At 41.4% G+C, this 27838-nt stretch overlaps 1 protein-coding gene across 1 annotated transcript in view; it reads right to left on the reverse strand.

Moving 5' to 3' along the window:
* GLRA3 (glycine receptor alpha 3) overlaps positions 1-27838 on the reverse strand; it is a 328913-nt gene that overhangs the window by 79898 nt on the left and 221177 nt on the right. The window contains exons 5-7 of the mRNA XM_040420529.1: positions 21770-21852; positions 20269-20406; positions 5984-6198 (exon numbers count right to left, since the gene is read on the reverse strand). Coding sequence (XP_040276463.1) covers positions 5984-6198; positions 20269-20406; positions 21770-21852 — 436 coding nt within the window. The remainder of the gene's footprint in view (positions 1-5983; positions 6199-20268; positions 20407-21769; positions 21853-27838) is intronic.

Raw genomic sequence — 27838 nt, forward strand, 5'->3', positions numbered from 1 at the left:
AAGAAAGAAGCTGCTATCAAGGAAGAAAACGGACTATGGACTCAAGGGAAAAGAGTGTGCCTTCCCAGAAGTCTATACCCCATGGTAGCTAGTCTGGCTCATGGCCCTACTCATGTGTCTAAAACCATCATGAAAGAACTGATTGACAAAATCTGGGTAGCACCAGAAATTACCCCAGTTTTGGTTAGAACATGCCAATCTTGCCTGATCTGTGCACAATGTAATCCAGGAAGAACGGAGCCCACACCAACTAAATGTCTCCCCAAGGCCCAGTACCCATTCCATCGAATTCAAATTGACCACATCCAGATGCCAATGTGTCAAGGGTTTCAGTATGTGCTAGTAGTAGTAGACTTGTTCTCTGGGTGGCCAGAAGCCTACCCCGTCCGAAATCAGACAGCTATAACAACTGCTAAAAAACTAATGCAGGAAACTGTTTGTAGGTTCGGAGTACCTGAGTTCATTGAGAGTGATCAGGGCCCAGCATTCACTGCTAGCTTAACCCAGGAAGTTTGGAAGATGATAGGGACACATTTAGCCTATCACACACCCTACAGACCGCAATCGAGCGTAAAAGTGGAACGCTTAAATGGGATACTGAAATCTAAACTATTGAAAATGACTAGGGAGACAGGACTCCTTTGGATACATTGTTTGCCTATTGTGCTCTTTTCCGTCAGGCACACCCCAAAACCTCCCCATAAACTCACACCACATGACATTTTGTTCGGATCAGGGCCTCGTCTTGGACGATACTTCCCACAACAAATACAAATGCATTATGAGTCAGTTGCAAAATATATAATAACCTTATGTAAACAATTGTCTAACATACATGCGTCAGTATTCTCTTCTATTCCAGATCCCAACGATTTGAATGACTCACACACATTGAAGCCAGGTGAATGGGTGGTGGTGAGGAAGCACGTGAGGTCTACCCTTGAACCCAGATTTGAAGGTCCATACCTGATCCTGCTCACAACACCCACCTCAGTGAAATTGGAGGGAAAACCTACCTGGATACACGCATCCCATTGCAAACGAGTCAAAATCTCGGGAGAAGATGATCACTGATCATCATGATCATGTATATCCTTTTATGTCGTATTGTTGTATTGATTCTACTTCTACTCCAATCGTCTGGACCTCAGTCTAAAACAGTGATGGTCCATGGAGTCCAGACAGCCATTACACAAGAACAGGAAGATTCACAGGTCAACACCATATTTTGGTATAACTCCTCAGCTGTCCATGTGGCGGTATTTAAGTTTGACTACTGTAACATAGTAAAGCCCTGTCCAACCCCAGGGTGGCAATGTAAAGCTTATGTGGATGGCTCTACAAAAGCCCAAGCAATATACATATGTGTAACAGATGATTATTGGGGAAAGGATTGTGCATATTGGGGCTCTGTTGGCTGGACCACAGGCCCTGACTGGGGATATAAACCCACAAGTGCACTTGATCGAGTGGATAAAAATGGTAAACCACTCCTTACCCGTATGACCATTAGAAAGACCGGTAGTTGCTCTTGGCTTGGGAAGACTGGATCTAATATGCCACTGACTCTGACAATAGAGAACCCCAGCCCAGGTGATGCTGGGGAATATATATACTTAGTTCATATGTAACCGGAGGTCCCACACCTCGATATGGCAGATTTTATCTACGAGATATGCAAAACAATCCAAAGTGGGTAACCACATCCACCGTGAAGCCTCCTGTACAATTAAACCCCTTAGTACCACCACGCGTTTCCACCTTCAACCACATGGTGGCTATATCTAACCCCACCTTTGAGGATACTCTAGCCATAGAAACAGGCTATACAGACATTAACCTGAGGCTAGAATGGATGAAATATAATGCCAACTCACATAATAAAAGTGATTGTTATCTATGCAGTGTGCCCGCCCTCATGTAGGTACAGTACCTCTTCATACTTCCTCTAGCCAAGAAGACTGTTTCTTTAGTCTATATACCAACAAAAATTCAAGTGATGATCTGTGTACACATTGGAAGGAAAAGTACCCATTAGTTACTGGGACCCATAGGCTAGGACAAGGGCTCACAATCTATCCTGGTAACTATACCTGTTATACCAGCCTTATTGGTAATAGAAACTTAGGAAACTTTACCGATGAATTCTGTGTGATTTCTAGTGAATACCCAGGGAGAAACCTACAGGAACAAAAACAATCGCTGGGTGACATTTATTGGATATGTGGAGATAGTAAAATACGGACCAGATTGGAAGGGAACTGGACAGGTCAGTGTGCTCTAGCCAAGGTCATAATGCCTCTCCATATTTTACCTGCGGATGTAGGCAGAGGACGGTCTGTAGCTATAGCTGATATGAAAAATCGAACTGCTTTTCGTAGAAATAGGAGAGAAGTAGCAGGGAGTCTGGATCCACACGTTTACTTAGACTCCATAGGGGTTCCTAGAGGAGAACCAAATGATTTCAAGGCCAGAGATAAAGTTAAGGCAGGATTTGAATCCCTAATTCCCTTAGTGACCATTAACAAGAATGTGGCCTGGATCAATTACATTTACTATAATCAGCAGCGGTTTTTAAACTACACTAGAGATGCTATAAAAGGCGTAGCTGAACAACTCGAGGCTACCTCCCAGATGACGTTAAAACAGGATTGCTCTAGCAGAAAAAGTAGGGGGGGGGGGGGTGTAAAATGATCCAAAAAACTAGTGTATGTTGTACTTATATCCCAGATGACACCAGTCCCAATGGTAAAGTTACTCTAGCCATTAAAAATCTTGACGATCTAGCAGATGAAATGAAAATAAATTCAGGGTCTCAGATCCCTGGGACTGGTACTTTGGATGGATATCTGAGTGGCAGAAAATGCTGGCTCAGATAGGGGTGACTATCTTGATTGTTTTGATACTTTTTGTGATTACTACACATTGCATACTTCCTTGTTTTCGTAAACTCTGACAAGATAACAAATGCCCCCTTGATGACTTACCAAGACATGGCTCCGATACCACTCACACCTACTTGTTCAGAAACCCCTCTCCTCATTCATCTAGAGTATCAGGATGTTCTGTCATTCACATCCATGGAAACAACCCCTAGAGAAGATGACCTTCCTCCTCCTCCTGTGAAAAGTGGCTGATAAAAATAGGGCAAGAGATCCAAAAGCAATGTCCGTCCCTCATCATGGGCCTCATCTACTAGAGATGAGGCGGGTGCACTGGGGATGAAGAAGTACCACCTGGAGGACATTCTCAGGGATCATTAGGCAGGGTCAGTAATGTCATCAACCAAGAATACAAAGGGGGGACTGCTATGGAATCGATGGGATAACAGAATGTGTTCTTGATTTACATGTCTTTCTCTCTCTTGTCTCTGCCTGCCCCCCCTCCTTCTTCTCCCCTACTTCCCCTTTTCAGTATTGCAATTACCAAATAATCACATGCTTGCTTTTTTTATACAAGTATATTACGTAAATGAGTATAAAACTTGTATGCGATAGGATAACATATAATCTGCACACTTTTATATCCATATATAGCAAATTGTAGAACTGCAGAACTAAGTACGTGTACTTGAGATACTGGACATTAACATTAAGCCTATCATAAATACGCTTATTAGCTTATTAGCGTATTAGCTTATTAGATAACGCCCTGATAAGGGAATATAAAAAATGTAACTTCCTCAAATAAAGCAGAGTATTGTCTCATAACTTGTTGTGATGAGTCAGTTCCTCTCTCTCCGTGCACGGATTTGCAATAATGCCTAAAAATAAAATAATTGGAAACAGCTGTCACAAAGTAACTGACATTTGGGTCAGAACCAAAATAGAACCAGGACAAAGTGATTCAGTTACACAGAATCAGCAGCATGCATGTCATGACTGTTGGATTTCTATTACTCTACTACACCTGTTAGTAAATTATTTTCCATGTAGAAATATCATTTCTACCAAAAGCAGTCATTGATCAGGTTAGTGATGTCTGACACTATATATATATATATATATATATATATATATATATACACTAGCAGAATGACCCGGCTTCGCATGGGTTTATTTCATCTATTTCATTTAATGTTTGTGTGTCGTTAAAAGATAGACAGTATGCCCCATAACAGTGACCTCCACAGTGCCCGCCCCTTTAACAGTGACCTCCACAGTGCCCGCCCCTATAACAGTGGCCTCCACGGTGCACGCCTCTTTAACAGTGACCTCCACAGCACCCTGCCCCTTTAATGCTAGGGCTACATGGTGACATGTATCGTGCAACATTTTGTCTTAACAATTTTTATAATGATAGGCTATGGTGTCACACTGTGACATGCAACATGCTGCGACTGTGACATGACAGACGCAAAAAATCCATCCAAGATGGATGCATGTAGCAGCGTAGTTGTGCCCTATGTGTCGTGCGACTTATTGTCATCCTGTAGCCCTAGCCTAAAGCTGACTTGCTGCAGTGAAGAAAAATGGCTGGGTTGTTACGGAAACCTGGAGTAAAACTGTGTGTATGTGGAGACTAAGGGCCTGCGAGCTTCTATTGGCTGATAAGGGACAGGTGACCGTGTGTATGGCAGTTGGGATATGAAGAGAAAGACTTGCAGGCTTGTATTGGATAATTCAGGTCATATTTTGGGAATATCTCAGGAATGGTACATCCTAGAGAGCTGAGACTCGGTCTTAAACCTTCCTGGACACCTGATGTACCTGTGTGCCAAATTTGGTGAAGATCGGTTTAGCAGTTTGGTCGCTCATAAAGAACAGACAGATGTCGGGACAGACAGACAGAAACTAATTTTTACTATAGAAGATATATATATATATATATATATATATACACACACACACACACACACACACACACACACTATATATTCCTAGATATAACCACATGTTTTATACATTATCTGATCCTATTCCTAACCGAACCTAACCGACATCTTGGGGTACATATAACTTTTTGATCTTTTTTATAGTTTTTTTTTTCAGGGCGAAGGTGATTTTGGCATTTTCATTTTTTTTTATTGCAAAACTCATTGTACCATATAGATACTTTTATATTATAATAATTTGGTTATTTTTGGATTTGGTGATACCAGTGATGAATTCTTTTTTCTTATTTATTTTTATGCGTAAAGGATCGAGAAGTGATTTGAATTTTTCCTTTTTAATTTTTTTTAGCCTCCTTATTGGTTTGAACATACAATCATTAGATTGCTTTTACCACTGACAACAGTAGTTAACCATCACTATGACAACTGACTTCTCAGACACTTTGGCCATGACATCTGAGGGGTTAAATGTCCATGATCAGAGTTGTCTCAAATCATGGACACTGCCGTGGGATGTCTGCTGTGGCGCCCGCTTAGCTACTGAGTTTGCACTATGTTTAAAGACCCAACAATTTAAGGCATTCCAAGGCACAGTTAGATCAAATGACAAAAAAGTTCAGCTGAGGCCTTCCAGCAAGTATAGTTCAATCCAAATAATATGCCCCAATGTTCCAGCTATATACCTGGACCTTTGTCAAGTCATATCTGGTGTATGAAGGGACAAAAGATATAGGTGGTTAGTGCTGCTGGCTGGAAGTCGGCAACTAATAAAAGTTCACTTATGCATTGAAATGTTGAACATTGATTGAACATTGAAGAACATTGCAGTGTTCTTTGGATTGACTTATATTATATTTTGAGTTGGAGAACCCTTCCAGAGGGCACCTTCACTGAACACAGTTGTGTGGTTCGACCTGAATTCCAGATTAGCAATACATGTATGGCAGATGTCAGGAAGGGGTTATGTTTAATATAAATGTTTTACAATAAATGAGGTCATGTTTTTGCTTTAGCTATTCAATTATTTTGCACGTGTGACATTATCCCCACTCATTACTGTATTTTCCTTTTCACAGCTGCATTACCTGTTTCATTACAGTATATTCACAATTTATAGTAGTGATGTAATGTGCTTTTTGAGTTACTTACCTTAGGCAGTGACGCTCTGGAGCCAGAGCTCTGTGTTGTCATAGTTAGTACGGTAGTTATACCTAAGGCAACTCTGGCTGGAGCTGCATCCATGTTGATCCAAAAGGAGACCCATGATAAAATGACAATTAAAAGACTGGGAATGTACATCTGAATCAAGTAGTACCCCATCTGCCTCTCCAGATGGAAGCGAACTTCAATGCATGTAAACTTTCCTAGAGGAGAAGGACCAAAGAGAATACAATTGTAAATACATCTAAAATTGGTAATGATTAAAAAATAACTTTTAGTAAAATTCCTTTGTACAATTTCTGGAGATATTTATGCTTAAACCCTTTCATGACAGAGCCTAAAAAAGACCTGAATGTCCAGGCAACTTTTTGTGATTTTGTGCACATGGTGGTTTAGTGACCCTAACTTTTTTTATTTTGTTTGACTAGCAAAATCATTTTTGCAATGTCTTTTACTTGACACTGAGAACCTTTCATTAGCAATGCATGTTATTTTTTAGATTTTTTTTTTTTGTTTGATTTGGGGGGAAAAACACTAATTCTTATAAAAAAAGTTTTTTTTTTTAACCACCTCCGGACCGCCTAACGCAGGATTGCGTTCCGGAGGTGGCAGCGCTGCGCAGAGTCACGCATATACGCGTCATCTCGCGAGACGCGAGATTTCGCTCAAAGCCGGCCCGCGCATGCGCATCGCGGGCCGGCAAAATTAAAAGAAGTATTTCGTCACCAGCCTGCCAGCAACGATCATTGGCTGGCAGGCTGGCGATTTTCAAAAAATCCAATCCAAAGTCATATAACAGATCATATTAGTAAATATGATCTGTTATATGGCTTGTCTGCTCCTGTGCTGGTCCTTTTCGTCGGTTGGATCCAGCACAGGAGCAGACTGAACTGTGAGTAGCACCAACACTACACCTTAGCCCCAGATCACCCACCTGCACCCCAATTAACCCTTTGATCACCCCTTTGATCGCCCCTGTCAATCACTAGTGAAAGGAAAAAAAGTGATCAGTGTAAACTGTCACTTTTTTTTTTCACTGGTATTGGCTGTTAGGTTTTAGGGATAGTTTAGGCCCCTTGGTTAGGTAGTTAGCGTCAGTTAGCGCCCACCCCACCGCACCACAGTCACTTTTATTCGCTGTTTAGCGTATCGCTAATCAGCATTTGTACTTTTATAGTATCTGTAAGTGATCAAAACTGATCACGGTCAGATCTATAATAATATTAGTGTCACTTTAGTTCGCCCTTCACCCAAAACGCAGTGTTTGCCCGATCAGGCCTGATCGGTCGCCCACACGTGCGTTCACCCACGCCCGCCCCACCGCAGTGACAAAAAATATATATTTTTTGATCACTGCACATTCATTTTACACGCACTGCGGCGATAAAAAAATCAGTTTTGATATTTTTTATCAACCGCAGCGGCCTCCGGTACTTCGCTAGCCTCCCCTTTGTAAGACAGGTTTGCTTTTTTTCTTGGGTAGTCTCAGGGAATACCCCTAAATTTAGTAGTCCAAAATGTCAAACAGGGGGTATTCTTCTGAAGAGGCCTACAGGATTCTGACCCAGTCGGATGAGGAGTGGGAACCCTCATCTGACGAATCTAGCGGGTCAGAATATGAACCTGTGGAAAGCAGTGGCTCTCTGACCCAAAGTTCGGACGAGGAGGTGGAGGTCCCTGGCAGCACCAGGCGTACCCGGCCCCATGTCGCTAGACCACAGGTTACGCAGGATCCGCTTCAAGAGCAGCAGAGTGGGGCTGTCGCTGCCGGATCACGTGGTGAGGCATACACCAGCAGCGCAGCCCTTCCTGGACCTAGTACCAGCACTGCCGTACAACCTGGTGAAGTAGCGAGCACCAGAAGGGCAGTTGAAGCTGGTACGGTGGCACGTGCAATAGTTACCCCGTCGCAGCCACCGCACAGACAGGCCCGTAGAGCCCCTAGAGTCCCTGAGGTGCTGGCAAATCCTGATTGGCAGTCACCAACTTCAGCCGCACCAGTAGTTCCCCCTTTCACCGCCCAGTCTGGAGTTCGGGTTGAGACGGCTCAAATCGGTTCGGCCCTGGGATTTTTTGAGCTGTTCTTGACTGCGGAGCTCTTGGACTTAGTCGTGGCAGAGACCAACCAGTATGCCACACAATTTATAACCGCTAACCCGGGAAGCTATTATGCCCAGCCTTTCCGGTGGAAACCAGTCCAAGTTTCCGAACTTAAATTTTTTTTGGGCCTTCTCCTCAACATGGGCCTGACAAAAAAGCATGAATTGCGGTCATATTGGTCAACGCACCCAATTCATCACATGCCCATGTTCTCTGCTGCTATGTCCAGGACACGATTTGAGACCATCCTGCGTTTCCTGCACTTTAGCGACAACACCACCTCCCGTCCCAGAGGCCACCCTGCTTTTGACCGGCTCCACAAAATTCGGCCCCTCATAGACCATTTCAACCTGAAATTTGCAGATTTGTATACCCCTGAGCAAAACATCTGCGTAGACGAGTCCCTAATACATTTTACCGGGCGCCTTGGCTTCAAACAATACATCCCAAGCAAGCGTGCCCGGTATGGGGTCATATTGTATAAGCTCTGTGAAAGGGCCACAGGCTATACCCACAAATTTCGGATCTATGAGGGAAAAGATCAGACCCTGGAGCCGGTCGGTTGCCCTGACTACCTGGGGAGCAGTGGGAAGACAGTCTGGGACTTGGTGTCACCCTTATTCGGCAAGGGGTACCTTTTTTATGTGGACAATTTCTACACAAGTGTGGCCCTCTTTAGGCATTTGTTTCTAGAACGGATTTGCGCCTGTGGCACCGCGCGAACTAGTCGCGTGGGCTTCCCCCAACGGCTTGTAACCACCCGTCTTGCAAGGGGGCAGAGGGCTGCCTTGTGTAACGAAGAACTGCTCGCGGTGAAATGGAGAGACAAGCGTGACGTTTACATGCTCTCCTCCATTCACGCAGACACGACAATCCAAATTGAGCGAGCAACCCGTGTCATTGAAAAGCCCCTCTGTGTCCACGACTATAATGCGCTCATGGGAGGGGTGGACTTCAATGACCAGATGTTGTCTCCGTATTTAGTTTCCCGCAGAACCAGACGCTGGTATAAGAAGGTGTCTGTATATTTAATTCAATTGGCGCTCTACAATAGTTTTGTTCTCTACAGTAAGGCTGGGAGAACAGGATCCTTCCTCAAATTCCAGGAAGAGATCATCGAGAACCTCCTTTACCCAGGAGGTTCCGTGGCCCCATCCACCAGTGTAGTTAGCCGTCTACACGAGCGACATTTCCCCAGTGTCGTTCCTGGTACCTCAACCCAACCGTCACCCCGAAAAAGATGTCGTGTCTGTAGCAGGAGTGGAATAAGGCGTGACACCCGCTATTTCTGTCCTGACTGTGCTGACCACCCTGCCCTATGCTATGGAGAGTGTTTCCGGAAGTACCACACACAGGTACACCTAGCATAGGGATCACATCTCACCAGGACAGGCACACAGGGCTATTAGGGCCCATTTACTCACAGCTGCTGCAAACCTCTCCTTTCACCTGGGATAAAGTGCATAACGTACTTCGCCACATCTTTGGGCGATTTGCGCTTTGCACATTGTCCCATGGGGAAGGAGAGGTTTGTTCTATAAAGGTAAAAAAAACTAAACAAAAAAAAAAATACCGGTAAGTAAAAAAGTTAAACGTTCAGTTAAAAAAGTTTAAAAAAAGTTTCTATGTTCTGTTCAACAGTTAATAAAGTTATTGCTTTGCGGCCTGGTTTTTTCTTTTTTGTTTTGTTTTTTTTACCTTTCAGGTGGACCAACCGATCGACCAGCTGCAGCACTGATGTGCATTCGGACAGAAGCATTGCGCTGCTGTCAGATTACACGCAAGTCGGTGTATGCGGCGCTGCAAGACGAGATTTCTCCTCTGCAGTAAAAGATACGTTTGCCGAGGCATATGAGCTGAGGAGGTGGCGGTGTTCATATACTTTGGCAAACACTTTGTATATATAAAAAAAAAAATCCCGGCAATGATTTATTCATCCACATCGATTGATGTGAATGGAGAAATCTGGTTTGCCAGGGCATACGAGCTGAAGTGGGTATGGATGTTGGGCGGAGCTCCTATGTCCTGGCAGACGCCTTTCCCCTCCTTTTTCTTTTTTTGGCAGAGATTTTTTCATCCACATTGATCGATGCGAATGAAGAAATCTGTGCCGTTCATTTTTTTCTTTCAGCCCAGAGGCTGAACGGAAAAAAAAAATCTCATTACCCGTATGCTCAATATAAGGAGAATAGCAGAAACTCCTAATGCTGGGCATACATGTAATGATTGCGGAGACCCTCAAATGCCAGGGCAGTACAAACACCCCACAAATAACACCATTTTGGAAAGAAGACACCCCAAGGTATTCGCTGAGGGGCTTATTGAGTCCATGAAAGATTGAAATTTTTGTCCCAAGTTAGCGGAAAGGGAGACTTTGTGAGAACAAAATCAAAAAAATCAATTTCCGCTAACTTGTGCCAAAAAATTTTTTTTTCAATGAACTCGCCATGCCCCTCATTGAATACCTTGGGGTGTCTTCTTTCCAAAATGGGGTCACATGTGGGGTATTTATACTGCCCTGGCATTTTAGGGGCCCCAAAGCGTGAGAAGAAGTCTGGTATCCAAATGTCTACAAATGCCCTCCTAAAAGGAATTTGGGCACCTTTGCCCACCTAGGCTGCAAAAAAGTGTCACACATGTGGTATCTCCGTATTCAGCAGAAGTTGGGGAATATGTTTTGGGGTGTCATTTTACATATACCCATGCTGGGTGAGATAAATATCTTGGTCAAATGCCAACTTAGTATAAAAAAAATGGGAAAAGTTGTCTTTTGCCAAGATATTTCTCTCACCCAGCATGGGTATATGTAAAATGACACCCCAAAACACATTCCCCACCTTCTCCTGAGTACGGAGATACCAGATGTGTGACACTTTTTTGCAGCCTAGGTGGGCAAAGGGGCCCACATTCCAAAGAGCACCTTTCGGATTTCACAGGTCATTTACCTACTTACCAGACATTTGGGCCCCTGGAAAATGCCAGGGCAGTATAACTACCCCACAAGTGACCCCATTTTGGAAAGAAGACACCCCAAGGTATTCCGTGAGGGGCATGGCGAGTTCCTCGAATTTTTTATTTTTTGTCACAAGTTAGTGGAAAATGATGATTTTTTTTTTTTTTTTTTCATACAAAGTCTCATATTCCACTAACTTGTGACAAAAAATAAAAATTTCCATGAACTCACTATGCCCATCAGCGAATACCTTGGGGTCTCTTCTTTCCAAAATGGGGTCACTTGTGGGGTAGTTATACTGCCCTGGCATTCTAGGGGCCCAAATGTGTGGTAAGGAGTTTGAAATCAAATTCTGTAAAAAATGACCTGTGAAATCCGAAAGGTGCTCTTTGGAATATGGGCCCCTTTGCCCACCTAGGCTGCAAAAAAGTGTCACACATCTGGTATCTCCGTACTCAGGAGAAGGTGGGGAATGTGTTTTGGGGTGTCATTTTATATATACCCATACTGGGTGAGAGAAATATCTTGGCAAAAGACAACTTTTCCCATTTTTTTATACAAAGTTGGCATTTGACCAAGATATTTATCTCACCCAGCATGGGTATATGTAAAAAGACACCCCAAAACACATTCCTCAACTTCTCCTGAGTACGGGGATACCAGATGTGTGACACTTTTTTGCAGCCTAGGTGGGCAAAGGGGCCCACATTCCAAAGAGCACCTTTCGGATTTCACAGGTCATTTTTTACTGAATTTGATTTCAAACTCCTTACCACACATTTGGGCCCCTAGAATGCCAGGGCAGTATAACTACCCCACAAGTGACCCCATTTTGGAAAGAAGAGACCCCAAGGTATTCGCTGATGGGCATAGTGAGTTCATGGAAGTTTTTATTTTTTGTCACAAGTTAGTGGAAGATGAGACTTTGTATGAAAATAAAAATAAAAATAAAAATCATCATTTTCCACTAACTTGTGACAAAAAATAAAAAATTCTAGGAACTCGCCATGCCCCTCACGGAATACCTTGGGGTGTCTTCTTTCCAAAATGGGGTCACTTGTGGTGTAGTTATACTGCCCTGGCATTCTAGGGGCCCAAATGTGTGGTAAGGAGTTTGAAATCAAATTCTGTAAAAAATGACCTGTGAAATCCGAAAGGTGCTCTTTGGAATATGGGCCCCTTTGCCCACCTAGGCTGCAAAAAAGTGTCACACATCTGGCATCTCCGTACTCAGGAGAAGGTGGGGAATGTGTTTTGGGGTGTCATTTTATATATACCCATACTGGGTGAGAGAAATATCTTGGCAAAAGACAACTTTTCCCATTATTTTATACAAAGTTGGCATTTGACCAAGATATTTCTCTCACCCAGCATGGGTATATGTAAAAAGACACCCCAAAACACATTCCTCAACTTCTACTGAGTACGGGGATACCAGATGTGTGACACTTTTTTGCAGCCTAGGTGGGCAAAGGGGCCCACATTCCAAAGAGCACCTTTCGGATTTCACAGGTCATTTTTTACTGAATTTGATTTCAAACTCCTTACCACACATTTGGGCCCCTAGAATGCCAGGGCAGTATAACTACCTCACAAGTGACCCCATTTTGGAAAGAAGAGACCCCAAGGTATTTCGTGATGGGCATAGTGAGTTCATAGAAGTTTTTATTTTTTGTCACAAGTTAGTGGAATATGAGACTTTGTAAGAAAAAAAAAAAAATAAATCATCATTTTCCGCTAACTTGTGACAAAAAATAAAAAGTTCTATGAACTCACTATGCCCATCAGCGAATACCTTAGGGTGTGTACTTTCCGAAATGGGGTCATTTGTGGGGTGTTTGTACTGTCTGGGCATTGTTGAACCTCAGGAAACATGACAGGTGCTCAGAAAGTCAGAGCTGCTTCAAAAAGCGGAAATTCACATTTTTGTACCATAGTTTGTAAACGCTATAACTTTTACCCAAACCATTTTTTTTTTTTACCCAAACATTTTTTTTTATCAAAGACATGTAGAACAATAAATTTAGAGCAAAATTTATATATGGATGTAGTTTTTTTTGCAAAATTTGACAACTGAAAGTGAAAAATGTCATTTTTTTGCAAAAAAATCGTTAAATTTCGATTAATAACAAAAAAAGTAAAAATGTCAGCAGCAAAGAAATACCACCAAATGAAAGCTCTATTAGTGAGAAGAAAAGGAGGTAAAATTCATTTGGGTGCTAAGTTGCATGACCGAGCAATAAATGGTGAAAGTAGAAGTGTAAAAAGTGAAAGTCAGAAGTGTAAAAAGTGGCCTGGTCTTTCAGGGTGTTTAAGCACTGGGGGCTGAAGTGGTTAATATAGCTTTTTATTTCTTAAACGGGTTGCCACTTTCTGTATCTTGTGATCAATATGTAGGTAAGATGACTATATGACACTTACTAATATAGCCTTTGTTGATTTTCTGTGCCATTTGATATATTTTATTAAGTCATGTCCCCTTGTTGTACAAATCCTCTGCGCTGTCAACACAGAAGACCTGTCCATAAGATGGCCGCTAATGGTGGGTCATGTGACCAGGCAAAAATAGCTCCAGACACATCACTGAGCCTTCTTCACTAAAATACACCACATCTGCCACCTAGTCTTGCAATGTTGAATGTTTAGTGCAGGTGCAGAGTGGAGAGAACTGAAGGAGACTGATTGATTTGTCTTGTCACATGACCCTCCATCAGCAGCCATTTTATGGACAGAACTAGAGATGAGTGAATCGAATCCCACGAAGTAGAATTCGATCCGAATTTCAGGATAAGTTCGATTCGCCTCAAAGCCGAATTTCCTTGTGCTTCGTGTCAACGAAATGATTTAATCTGAAATAGTGTAAAAAACAAAATAAATCATACATACCGCCTCCATTTGCTGGAGACGGGCCTGCCAGCTTCGATCTTGATTGAAGATCTTGTTGCAAATGGAGGTGGTAAGTTTGATTAAATTTTTTGTTAAATGTTCATTTCAAACAGTTTTTACACTCAGATGCCGCGATCATGTATGAACGCAGCATCTGAGGGGTACAATGACGGGGCGGCGCTATCGCTGCTCCCTGTCATTGCACCTGCTAATTACAAAAAAATGCGCTTCCTGACGAAGTTTTTCATCACAAAGCGATTTATTTATTTTTGTAAATTTCGGCGAATCGGCCCAATCAAACTCTTCATAAATTCGCTCATAGACAGAACCTCTGTATGGACTGCACAAAAGACTTGACCAACAAAGGAGGATACCTTATGAAATGTAGAAAATGGTGCAGAATATCAACATAGACTATATTAGTAAGTGCCATATAGTCATCTTACAAGCACATTGGTCAACAGTAGCAAGAAAGTGGCTAACCCCTTTAAACATCTCATACATAATGTAGCAAGAAGCCTTAGAAAGGTCAAGAACAAAAGAGATCAATCTGCACTAAAATCCACAGGTGTTTTACAGGGAAATCCATGAAGTCAATCCGCATCAATTGGTGCGGACTTACATGCGGATTTGAACGTGGATTTGATGCAGATTTGGTGCAAATTTTTCACATGCGGATTTTACTCTCCCCATTGAAGTGAATGGAGAAAGTCAGGAAGAATAAAATAAATTGACATGCTGCTGATTTTAACCCCTTAGTGACCAGCCTGTTTTGGGCCTTAATGACCAAGCGTTCTTCTTCCTTTTTTCATCGTCGCGTTTCAAGAGCTATAACTTTTTTATTTTTCCGTCTATATAGCTTTATGGGGGCTTGTTGTTTGCGGGACAAATTGTAGTTTTTAATGGCGCCATTTTGGGGTACACATAACTTCCTGATTAACTTTTATTAACTCTTTCTGGGAGGGAGATGGGAAAAACAGCAATACTGCCACTGCGTTTTTACTTTATAAATTTTACTGCGTTCATTTTTCGGTATAAATAACATAATATCTTTATTATCTGGGTCAGTACGATTACAGTGATACCAAATACATATAGTTTTATTTTACATTTTACTACTTTTTTTGCAATAAAACCCTTTTTAAAGAAAAAAATGTCTTTCTATGGAGTTGTGTAAGGGCTTTAATTTTGCGGGACGACTTGTATTTTTAATTGGTATCATTTTGGAGTATATTGGCACTTTTTGATCGCTCGTTATTACGTTTTTTTCGGTGACAACTAAAAATAAATTAGCAATTCTGTCATTTTTTATTTTTTTTACATGATATTTATGTAGTTTCGGTCGTTATGGACGCGGCAATACCAAACATGGGGAAAATGTTTTTTTTTGGAATTTTTTTCATTGAAAGCGTATTTTTTAAAGGGATTTTTTAAATAAAATAAATTAGGTTTTTTTTAAACTTTTTTTTTACCACTTAATAGTCCCACAAGGGGACTATAAGAGACAGCTTTTATTGCATTGCATTGCATTTTAATGGCAATGCAATTCTAACATTAACCAGCAGGAAATTACTGAAGGCTGGTCTGGGGCCTACATCAGACCCCAGGCAGCCTTCACACACATTGGCACCCCGCGATTGCATTTGCGGGGTGCCGATGGGAGACAGAGGGAGTCCGCTCCCTCTGTCAGGACTTTACATGCGGCGCGCGCCATTGCCCGTGGCATGTAAAGTGTTAAACAGTCCGGACCCTTGCAGCGTTTAGACTAGGCCGCAACTGTAAAAAAGCGGTGGTCCAGCCTAAGGCCCCTTAGTGACTGCCGTAAAAACATGTATGGGTGGTCACTAAGGGGTTAAAATCTACACCATAGGTCAAAATCCGCACAGAAAAAATCTGCATCATGTGCATGAGAATTTCAAATTCTCATAGAGTACAATATACATGACCTACGGTGCGGATTTTCCGCACGCAAAATCCGCACGCAATCCTGATCGTGTGCATTAACCCTTAGATACTCCACAAATTAATGGAATTCTTTCTCTGTGCCTGACCAAAAAAACAACACATCATCTATGAATTTTGTCCAATATTGGATATGTTTATTAAATGGATTGTTCACATTATAAATATATTTTTCCTTCTATATTGAGAAAAACAGGTTTGCAAAGGTTGGTGCCACACCGTAGGTTGCCAAATTTGAAAACATTATTGGACAATACAAAATCCAAAGATTCACAAACAAAGTCAATACATTGTTCATTTTTACCAGACCTCAAAATCATCATTATGGTGTATGTGGGTATACAGACTGGCAACATCAATTGTTGCCAGACTGTAACCTTCCTGCCAGGACACATTTTTCAGTTGTTGTAGCAATGTTTTGGTGCCTAACAAAAAAGGTGAGACCACTTTAAACTAGTTTAAATACTGTGTTAAAGTCTCAGTGACAGACCCACTTCCAGCCACAATGGACCTGCCATGGGGTCTCTCAGTGTCCTTATGAATCTTGGGAAGAAAATAGCAATTAGGTTTGGAAGGACTGGGAGGGAATAGACGATTGGCCAATTTCTCAGATATTATTTTCCTTTCCCCATTTTACTGTAACAGGGAGCACAATTTTTTTTAATGTATTTTCATAATGGTGGTATCATCCTGTAATTGTTGCATAGATTCCGCATATAGTCACAGTCCTTGCTGTATATGGACGCTGGATTCAATAAAGGAAGATTTTTATGGCTGCTTTGGATCTCTTTTGTTCTGGACTTATATTGGATTAATACTGCTGCACTGAGCACCAACATATCATTGTGGCACCAATCGCTAGTGTGAGTTTTCTCTTGTAAAAGGACTGTGCCGGCTGTGTGTTTTCTCTTACGTTTTATGATCCTTTAAAAAGTATTCCATGGATCATGATTTCTGCCATTGATTAGATACTTCACCAATTTTACTGTGTTAAATCTCTGAAAATTAAGTTTTTTTTTACATTACAAATACTGTAAATTTTACATCATTATACTTAGTGATGAGCAAAGTTATGAAAAATTAAATTTGGCTTCTTTGCCAAATTTCTAAAAGAAATTTGATTTGTGACAAATTACTTTGTCATGAAGCGCATTTGTTTGAATGAAGTGAGGCAATTGCACCCCCTTTCCCCCACGTCATTTAACCCCTAAGATGCCACATTCATTGCTGATCATGGCATCTGAGGCTTCCATTTAGGCCTTTCAGGGGTTAATCAGAGTATAAATAAATACTCAACTTATCCATTTGCTCTCATAGAGGCCGTTGCGGCCATCTTGATTAAAGGCACCACACAAAATCTAAGGGATAATTATCTGACTGGTGAGAATCCAACCGCTCCATTCATTTTCTATGGGAATGCCAGAAATAGCAGAGTGCTGTAGTCGGCTATCTCCAGCAGGCCCATAGAGAGTGAATGGAGTGGCAGGGCACAAGCTCAGCATGTCACTCCATCAGGAAGGGGAATGGGACTCCTGTTTTCGAGATCGGTGTGGGTCCCGGCAATCAGACCCCCAACGATCAGTTTGGAATAGGGGATAACTTGAAAATTTGGCACAACCCCTTTAACCCTTTCTGGACCTCTGCCATACATATACGGTAAAAGTCTGGTCTTAAAAGATGGTGCCTGCTAGCGAGTGCTGGGGGTGCCATAAACAATGGGTTTTACATACAGTAGCAGAGGCCCAGGGCTAATGACTGCAATCGTCAGTAATCCCAGTTGTGGACAATTAACCTCTCAGATGCCGTGGTCAAATGTGACTAACATCTGGGAGCGCTAAAACAGGGAGCCATGCGCTTCCTAGCCCGGGCCACCTGCCTTTGGCTGAGATCAGGGAAGGCGGCCCATACTAGTAATAGGCTTAAGCTTACAGGCTGATTAATAGTATATTTTAATGCAGGCCTGCAGCAGTGTATTGGAATATACTAAATTCAGTATTCTGTAATAAGTAGATATTCATAACAGAATTCACCTAGGGTGACTTAAAAATGGGTAAAAAAATTAAAGTTTTAAAAGATATACAAATTCAAATCACCCCTTTTCCTAGAATAAATAAATAAATATATAAATAAACAAAAAAATGTTTAAACATCATGGGCATTGCCGGATCTAAAAACATACTTGCTACTAAAATAGGTTGTACTTACCTTGCTCCCCGACACCCACACCGCTTTTGATGCCCACATGGCTGCCGCTGCATCTCCCCGTCGTGCAGATCAAAACATCTGGCGATGAGGGAGGGAAGGGGGTGCGGATGGCAGTCAATAGCAGGCCGCGATGGGGATGGGCCTTCTTAGCCTCACCTGCAATGCTAGGAAGGCTCGTCCCCATTGTGGCCTGCTATTGGCTGGCCCCCCCATCACCGGATGTTTTGATCCGCATGAAGGTAAAGATGAAGTGGCGGCCGTGCGGGCATCATAAGCAAGGCGGGTGCTGGGGAGCAAGGTAAGTACAACCTGTGTAAGGGGCCCGGGCATTAGAGGTGGCATTATAGTGGTTGGATAACAACTTTAAGCGTTATCTATAGGTAGTGACTTAAATATAATTTCCGGTCATGAATGGACACTTTAATCAGTCTGAAAATACGTATCAAATTTAAACCAAGGTAAGTTAACATACAGATTCCAGGATGGGGGATGGAGTCTATTTTATAGACATTGTAAGCATCACTTTATATAATTCAACTTTTTAAAGAATTTGCATTGCCTGCCATGTACCATCATAATATGTGCTCTGTGATGCAGCACAACAACACCATCATCCTTTCCACCTAGCAGCATATCCCATCTGGAAAAGTAGTACCTGCCACATTCTGTATCCCTTATTCGTAAAGTAGAAAGAATGCATAATGTGAATGTCAGATGCAGCTCAGGTATCCTATGTTTCCATGATGTGTGTTTTATGTGTGATTTGTGTTTTATGTGAAATTATGTTTAAAATACATACAAACCAATAATAATAGATCAAGTACATAGATGTATTAACCTCTGTAGTAACCTCCAAGTTGTATGACACCCATAGCAGTGTATACGGTCATACTGTGCACCGGTTTGCCTCTAATTCAATTGAAGGGCAGATAAAGGTTTTTAACAGTCTCACATAGAATATGAAATTGTGCACAATCCAACAGGTGCTGTTTTTTGAAGATATTTTCCCCTAGAAGCCATTGGTGACAGTGACTTTGTATAGCACAGGTACTGTAAATGGCTTTGCTGTGTGCATGAGACCTTAATGATTGTATCTTGTATTAACAAACTAAGGCTACATGCACACAATACTGGAAAAAAAATCTGTTAAAAACTGACAGTTTTCAACCATTTGTGCAACCATTTTCTGTCTGTTTTTAGCAGCCGTTTTGCATCAGTTTTTCATGGACATAAAAATGGACATGAAATATGGATGAATTTCATTGGCGTTTTTTTTATAAAGATCCCAACTCTTGCAGAGCCCTCAGTACACATAATGTCCCCCATAATGGTCCCCACAGTAATAATGTCTCCCATCGTGGCCCCCAGCATTAGGAATGTCTCCCAGGCCCCCCGCCTTAGTAATGTCTCTCATAGTGACCCACAGCATTAGTAATATCTCCCATAGCGGCCCCCAACAGCTATAATGGCCGCCAGCTGTAATGTTTTTATTTAGCAAAAAAAAAATACTCACCTCATCCACTTGCATGCGCAGAGGCAGTCACTCCTCTCTTCATTGAAAAGGACCTGCGCTCAACATGATAACATCACCCTGCATTCCTAGCATGAGAGCATGACGATGTCATAATGCTGAGAGCAGGTCCTTTCGCAGGTCCTTTTCAATCAAGAGAGGAGTGACTGCCACTGCAAGCGCAAGCGGACAAGGTTTTTTTTGAACCACTAAAATGCCATATTGTTCTAGTGTACCCATTTTTAACAGCCGTTAGATGAGTGCAATCCTGCCTAAGTGGCCATTAAAAATAGAACATGTCCTATTTTATGATGGCTGCTGTTCACTGACTGTTAAAAAAACAGCCATATGAATAGAACCATAAAATGCAATGGTTCTGAAAATGACCGTGTGACGGCCGTCAAAAAAACAGCTGTCACATGGCTGTTTTTAACTTTCTTGTGCGTGTAGCCTAAGACCTCATTCATATAACCGTTGTTTGAGACCGTACATGTGGACCAATTCATTTCTATGGGTCCGCACAAAGTGTTATCCGTGCTCTGAGATTCTGTCCACAAGACCACAAATGTTCCCAATATATCAAGAAGTAAAGTCGGTAAATTTGTAAGGGGAAAAGCGCAATAATATGATCTGTAAGGTTGACCAGAGGAGAATTACCTGTATTATAGTGTTTGGTACAGTAACGTAAATCTTTTTCTTCTTTTAGGACAAACTGTGGAAGAGTCAGGCCATCTGCTATCTGTACAGGTGCATTTTCTTGCCATTCAAAAATAAGATCATTCATTGTGTATCCAACTGGAAGACACATAAGCAAAATCTAAAGATAGATATGTCATATGACAGTTCTATCATGCGACAACATAAATTAATAATCCATTCAGAATCTTTCTCAAGGAAAAACAAATACTTTCTAAAAAAAATTAAAATAAAATAATTTTTTCAGAAATTAAAATTATATAAATTCCTACATTTAATCGCTCTTTAAAAGGTCTCTATAATAGTGCCTGATGTGTTTTCTGGTTCCCTGAACACTGTCTTAGAATTATATCCTTGACTCCACATAAAATACTTTGATACTCAATAGGATGGTGTGCATTCAATTGAAAAACAGCTGTGGGTAATACTGATTATCATTTGAAGCATGTCAACAGTTGCCAGAAGAAACATCCCAAATTCAAAGATATTAATTTGACAAGAAACAACTGCTATGTCAAAATCTGTTCCGCCAAAGTGAATATGTTCATCTAAGATGAAAAGTTAATTATACAAGTTTCCATCGTATTTATCAAAATTATTAATAAATTTACATAAACAAAAACAAAAACATTTCACTTTAAAAGGCTTGTGCACTGAACGATGAGCCATGTAATACTTGGCTCCCAGAGGGCACTACCAAGTGGGGGACCACATTATGTGATATCCAAACGCCCTATTAGTGAAAATTAGCAGGGCCATGGCATCTACGGGGGCTTCCTCTGTAACACCATCAGCACGCCTTTGACAACATAACAGGGTGCCGATGGGTTGTCATAGCAGCTGGTGGACTAAAGAAGGTCCTTAAGTCTGAAATATTATGAATCTATTAGGTGTTATGATGATGGATATCATATACTGTAATACAAAACTATTGCAGTGTCTTATATGAGTTATTGAACTATCACATAGTTAATTCCACTAGTGGGGTTAAAAAATTTAAAAAGTTAAATGTTTAAAAAATATTAATAATAAGAAAAAGCACAAACATATTTTCCCAATTTAAAAGATTTTTTTTTATTTCTAAAAATAAAAAGAAAGTACTGGTCTTGTTGCATCTGTAAAAACCCAGACAAATGTATCACATTATTTAATCCACATGTAGTGATGAGCGAATTTCTTAAAATCCAGTTTGGGTCCAATTCTGACAAATAGACCATCTGATTTGGGTACAAATAAATTCTACCCAAGTCAAAAGCACTCTGATTGCCTAGAAAACTCTGTTCAGTTTCACAAGTTCCTTTTAAGGGGCTGAACTAGGGGCTGCAATGTATAACAGTTTTCAAAGGTGAACCTATGGGCTAATTGTACCTAATTTACAATTATCTCCTTGATGTAAGATAATTTGTCATTTAGACTTAATGTCCCTTTATGCAAATATTTTATTTTCTAGTGTTGCACTTACAGCTTTCCAATTGCATTATACAAGTCTGCACATCCATAGGAAAATTTTTCAGATCCATAGGACAGGACAGTGTAAGTGTCAGCCTGAAATCACAGAAAAATAATGATGTTGTTAAAAAGTGAAAAGCAATAGACTGCCATGCTGCATTCTTTAAAAACAGACAGCAAATAATATCCAATGAAAACAGAGTATTAAAATAATTCTGTAAAAAATGCTGTTGAACCCACTATAGCTGTTGGTTACATACGAAAAACAGTAGCAGCACCTGAAAAACTGTGTGAAACTTCATTATGGGAGAATCCCTTTTGGACTTTCTCTTCCTTTTTGGCATTCTTCATTCTACTTCTGGGGAATTTCCCAAGCAGCAGTCCCAGTGAATGCAGCACCCCCACAGTTAGGAAAGACAACCCTGTTGGTGATTACAGTTATTGTGTCTCTTAGAACGACACCTAGTAAGCACCTCTCTATTGGAGTTAGGGCTAGAATCAAAACTACCTTATGGTATCACACAAGGGAGCCCTGTGCCTGTTCTCTGCGTTTTACGGCTTCACCTATAGCAGTCACTTTTTCAAAGCCCTAATCAATGGCTCTTGGTACTCACATAATCCCCAGGACTTCAGTAGAGCAGAATTACATAACAACCGAACAATCACAAGAAAAATGTGAAGCATGTATTATTCAACAAATACAGAATAATAAACTCGCAGATCACAGAAAACAAGATAAACGTGGCCATGGATGATGAAGGCTGGGTCTGGCAATGGACCAGACAGCAGATGACAATGACATAGAGGTGGAGAGCAATGAATTTATGCAAGAGGAATAAAACATAGGAGAAACTAATGTTTAACTGCTAAGGCCAAGCTCACGCTTCAGTTATTTGGTCAGTGGTTTCCATCAGTTATTGTGAGTCAAAAACACAGAACAAATGGAAATCTTTCCATTATACCGCATCTCTGAGCAGGTGTTAGTTGGGGCTGGTAAACAGCTGATAACAGGAGAATCAGACATTTCTCACTGATAAAACATATTACAAAGTTTCTTGTGGTCTCTTGTACTATTGAATTATGCAAAGTTGTGTGAAAGTTAGTGAATAGTTAAAGGGGTTCTGCATTTTTTTTTAAACTGATGATCTATCCTCTGGATAGATAATCAGCATCTGATCGGCGGGGGTCCTACACCCGGGACCCCTTCTGATCAGCTGTTTGAGAAGGCAGCGGCGCTAGCAGTAGTGCCGCAGCCTTCTCGCTGTTTACCGCAGGCCCAGTGACGTCACGACTAGTATCAATGGCCTGGGTGGGGCTAAGCTCTGTTCACTTGAATGGAGCTTAGCCCCACTCAGGCCATTGATACTAGTCGTGTCATTGGGCCTGCGGTAAGCGGCGATAAGGCCGCGGCACTACTGCTAGCGCCGCTGCCTTTTCAAACAGCTGATCAGAAGGGGTCCCGGGTGTCGGATCCCCGCCGATCAGATGCTGATTATCTATCCAGAGGATAGATCATCAGTTTAAAAAAACTGCAGAACTCCTTTAACTATTAACTAAGTTTCACACAACTTTGCATAAGTCAATAGTACTAGCGACCACAAGAAACTTTGTCATATATTTTGTATAGTTCTCACCTTATCTGTTTATTCTTTATCCCATCTCCTCCCCTTCTAATTGCTTTTCACTTTGAAAAGTGCTTTGAATTCCATCTGGAGACAGAAGCTTCACAGGAGGATTATATTATACATGTCAATAGAAGTCTATGGATGGGGGAGAGTGAGCAGCAGCGTACTGTAAATGTGGCGGGAATCAAAGAGAAACACTAAAGAGTCTTCACAACTACATAGGAGATTTATATCTCAGCACCTGGGGCAAACTTCTGAGTGAGTACGAGTAGCTTAGGAAGCAGCTTCTCTAATTTCTGTGTGCAGTGGATGGCAGCTAGTCTACACCTACCATGTCTAAGATATCTGCAAACTAGATGTTCAGAATGTACAGAGAAAAATTGCTAAAAGAAATGTGAGCTATAAGTGATATAAAACCAGAAAGTGCCATTTCTCATTTACACACTCTGTACTATTGACTAAAGCAGAGTTTTCCATTTTATAATTTACATTTTTTACTCTTTTGGATAGATCATCAATATCTAAATCGGTGGGGGTCCAACACCCTGGACCCTCATTGATCAGCTGTTTGAAAAGGCACCAGCACTCACAGCAGCTCCCTGTCCTCCTCGCAGCTTTGCCTAGGCCATGTGATATCACATTCATTGGTCCCATGGCCTCGGTGCAGCTCAACCCCATTGAAGTGAATGGGGATGAGCTGAAATATCAAGCACAGCTGCTGTACAATGTATGGCCCTGTGCTTGGTGAGAGAAGGCCGCAATGCTACTGCGAGTGCTGGTGCCTTTTCATCTGGTTGGCTGGGGTTTCGGGTGTCTGACCCCCACTGATCAGATACTGATAGGAATCAGATAGGTCATCAGTTAAAAAATCTCAGAAAACCCCTTTAACATTTCATAAAATTCAGAGGGAAGCTGGAAAAAAATTCCAAATGGGGTAGAATTGAAAAGAAAATTAAATTCTGCCACAGTTTTATGGGTTTATTTTTCGAGGCATTCTGCATGTGGTGTAAAACTGACCTGTTATCTCAATTCTCAGGATCAGTGTAATTTTAGTAATGAAAAAAATAAAAGCTTTGAATAAATGTTTTCCTTTTTCCATCACATATTCGGACCCCCATAACTTTTTTATAATATTTTTACAGAGCTGTGTAGCTCTGACTTTTTGATCACCTTTTATGAACTGATGAAAAAATGTAAATCTCCAGTTTTTTTTTCTATTATGCCATTCACTGTATGAGCTAAATATTTTTATATTTTAGTATGGGAGTTTTTGGACGCAGTAATGCCTGTGATGTTTAATTATTTATTCATTTTTATTTAAATTTTGGGGAAAGGAGAGTGATTAAAAAAAAAAAAACATTTTTGTACTTTTTAATGTCACCCTATTAGATTGATTCTCCTTTACATTTCAGTGTAGGGGATGTATGCAATTGGGAGCAGGGAGCCTTGTGAAGGCTCTCAGACCTGCTATAGTAATGGGTTCAATAGAAGTATCAAAATTTTACCATAGGCTATAAATGTTACTATAGATTATAGTATATAATATAACATAGAAAATAGTAAATAAGGACGAAAAAAGACATTTGTCCATCCAGTTCGACCTGTTATCCTGCAAGTTGATCCAGAGGAAGGCAAAAAAAAACAAAACTGTGATGTAGAAGCCAATTTTCCCCACTTACTGTAAGGCAATCAGATAACTCCGTGGATCAACGACCCATCTCTAGTAGCTATAGCCTGTAATATTATTACCCTCCAGAAATACATCCAGGCCCAGCTTGAACTTTTTTAGTGAACTTACCATCACCACCTCCTCAGGCAGAGAGTTCATAGTCTCACTGCTCTTACCGTAAAGAATCCTCTTCTATGTTTGTGTACAAACCTTCTTTCCTCCAGACGCAGAGGATGTCCCCTTGTTACAGTCACAGTCCTGGGGATAAATAGATGATGGGAGAGATCTCTGTACTGACCCCTGATATATTTATACATAGTAATTAAATCTCCCCTCAGTCGTCTTTTTTCTAAAGTGAATAACCCTAATTTTGATAATCTTTCAGGGTACTGTAGTTCCCTCATTCCCGTAATTACTAATTACTTTAGTTGCCCTCCTCTGAACCCTCTCCAGCTCTGCTATGTCTGCCTTGTTCACAGGAGCCCAGAACTGTACACAGTACTCCATGTGTGGTCTGACTAGTGATATGTAAAGTGGTAGGATTATGTTTTCATCACGGGCATCTATGCCCCTTTTGATGCAACCCATTATCTTATTGGCCTTGGCATCAGTTGCATGACACTGGTTTTTACAGCTTAGTTTGCTGTTCATTAAAATTCCTAGGTCCTTTTCCATGTCAGTGTTACCCGGTGTTTTACCATTTAGTATGTACGGGTGACTTGTATTATGCCTTCCCATGTGCATAACTTTACATTTGTCAGTGTTAAACCTTATCTGCCACTTCTCTGCCCAAGCCTGCAATCTATCCAGATCAATTGATATTTAACTGTGGAAGCCTTCTACAAGATCATTAATAAATATATTGATGAGAATAGGGCCCAATACTGACCCCTGAGGTACCCCACTAGTGACAGTGACCCAGTCTGAGTGTGTACCATTAATAACCACCCTCTGTTTTCTATCACTGAGCCAGTTACTTACCCACATACAGACATTTTCTCCCAGTCCGAGCATTCTCATTTTATATACTAACCTTTTATGCGGTACAGTGTCAAATGCTTTGGAGAAGTCCAGATATACGACATCTATTGATGTTAAGTCTAGAACTTACCTCCTCATAGAAACTGATTAAATTAGTTTGACATGACCGATCCCTCATGAAGCCATGCTGATTAGAGATGTCCCGAACTATTCGCCGGCGAATAGTTCCCGGCGAACATCGCTTGTTCGCGTTCGCCGCGGCGGGCGAACATATGCGATGTTCGGTCCGCCCCCTATTTGTCATCATTGTGTAACCTTTGACCCTGTACCTCACAGTCAGCGGACACATTCCAGCCAATCAGCATCATACCCTCCCTCCCAGACCCTCCCACCTCCTGGACAGCATCCATTATAGATTCATTCTGAAGCTGCAGTGTCACAAATTTGACTAAGTTGTAATCGCAATGCGATTAATACAGGTTATATTAATCGCATTGCGAATTCAACTTAGAGCTGGGTTCCTAATGGTTGGCGTTGCTATAGCTGGTGTCACCCGGTGCGGTAGAAAATGGTGTCACCCCTGCCCCCCCCCCCCCCGAAGCCATAATAAAGAGATAAAGAGAAAAAAAAGAAGTCACTAACCCAGAGTTTTGGTCTATGTGCAGATATCTGATTGGAGCTTATGCACATAAATGTTTAAACTATATTCCTTAGTAAAAATGACCAGTCCACACCATGTGGGTCTATATTTATGAGGGCACCCCTGAGCAAAGATTAGTAAATGTGGCCGGGTGGCCCCAGCCCACAGTTTAACCCAACCCCTTATGTCTCCTGGCCTGGGGCTGTCTCTATAATAATCCACCAGTAACTTATGAATGGGGTTAGGTTATTAACTTATTATTATTGGGGTATTATTAAAATAATTTGGTCTATAAAGTCAGAGCCGCTCTACCTACCTCCTCCTCCCGGCACCAGAGACTCCTGCAGGGCAGTTGCCGCGGCGCCCCACCACTCAGTAGGCTGCAGTGAGTCACACCCCCGTCCCCCTTTACCACGTGACGGCGCAACGTGCTTGCTTGCTTGCGAAGTTTAGAAGTTGAACTTGTGAGTGAGAACTCCTGCGCCGGCGGGCCGCGGGTGACACCCCATCAGACTGGTGTCACCCGGTGCGGCCCGTACTCACCGCACCCGCCTCGCAACGCCACTGGATCTAAGTTGTAATCGCAATGCGATTAATATAACCTGTATTAATCGCATTGCGATTACAACTTATATCTGAGTTCGTAATGGTTGTATTGCTATAATATAACGAAGATTGAGAATATAATGCTATATTCGTCAATTCTAGCAATACAACCATTAGGAACTCAGATCTAAGTTATAATCGCAACGCGATGAATACAGGTTATATTAATCACATTGCGAATTCAACTTAGATCTGAGTTCCTAATGGTTGTATTTCTAGAATTGACGAATATAACGAATATAGCACTATATTCTCAATCTTCGTTATATTCTAGCAATACAACCATTAGGAACTCAGATCTAAGTTGTAATCGCAATGCGATTAATACAGGTTATATTAATCGCATTGCGAATTTAACTTACCGCACTCTGCGTCAACTACGTAATTTTCCATGGGAGTTTTGCCATGGATCCCCCTCCGGCATGCCACAGTCCAGGTGTTAGTCCCCTTGAAACAACTTTTCCATCACTATTGTGGCCAGAAAGAGTCCCTGTGGGTTTTAAAATTCGCCTGTCTATTGAAGTCTATGGTGGTTCGCCCGTTGGCGAACATTTGCGGAAA

The sequence above is a fragment of the Bufo bufo genome, chromosome 2, assembly GCF_905171765.1.
Source record: "Bufo bufo chromosome 2, aBufBuf1.1, whole genome shotgun sequence".
NCBI classification, from domain to species: domain Eukaryota; kingdom Metazoa; phylum Chordata; class Amphibia; order Anura; family Bufonidae; genus Bufo; species Bufo bufo.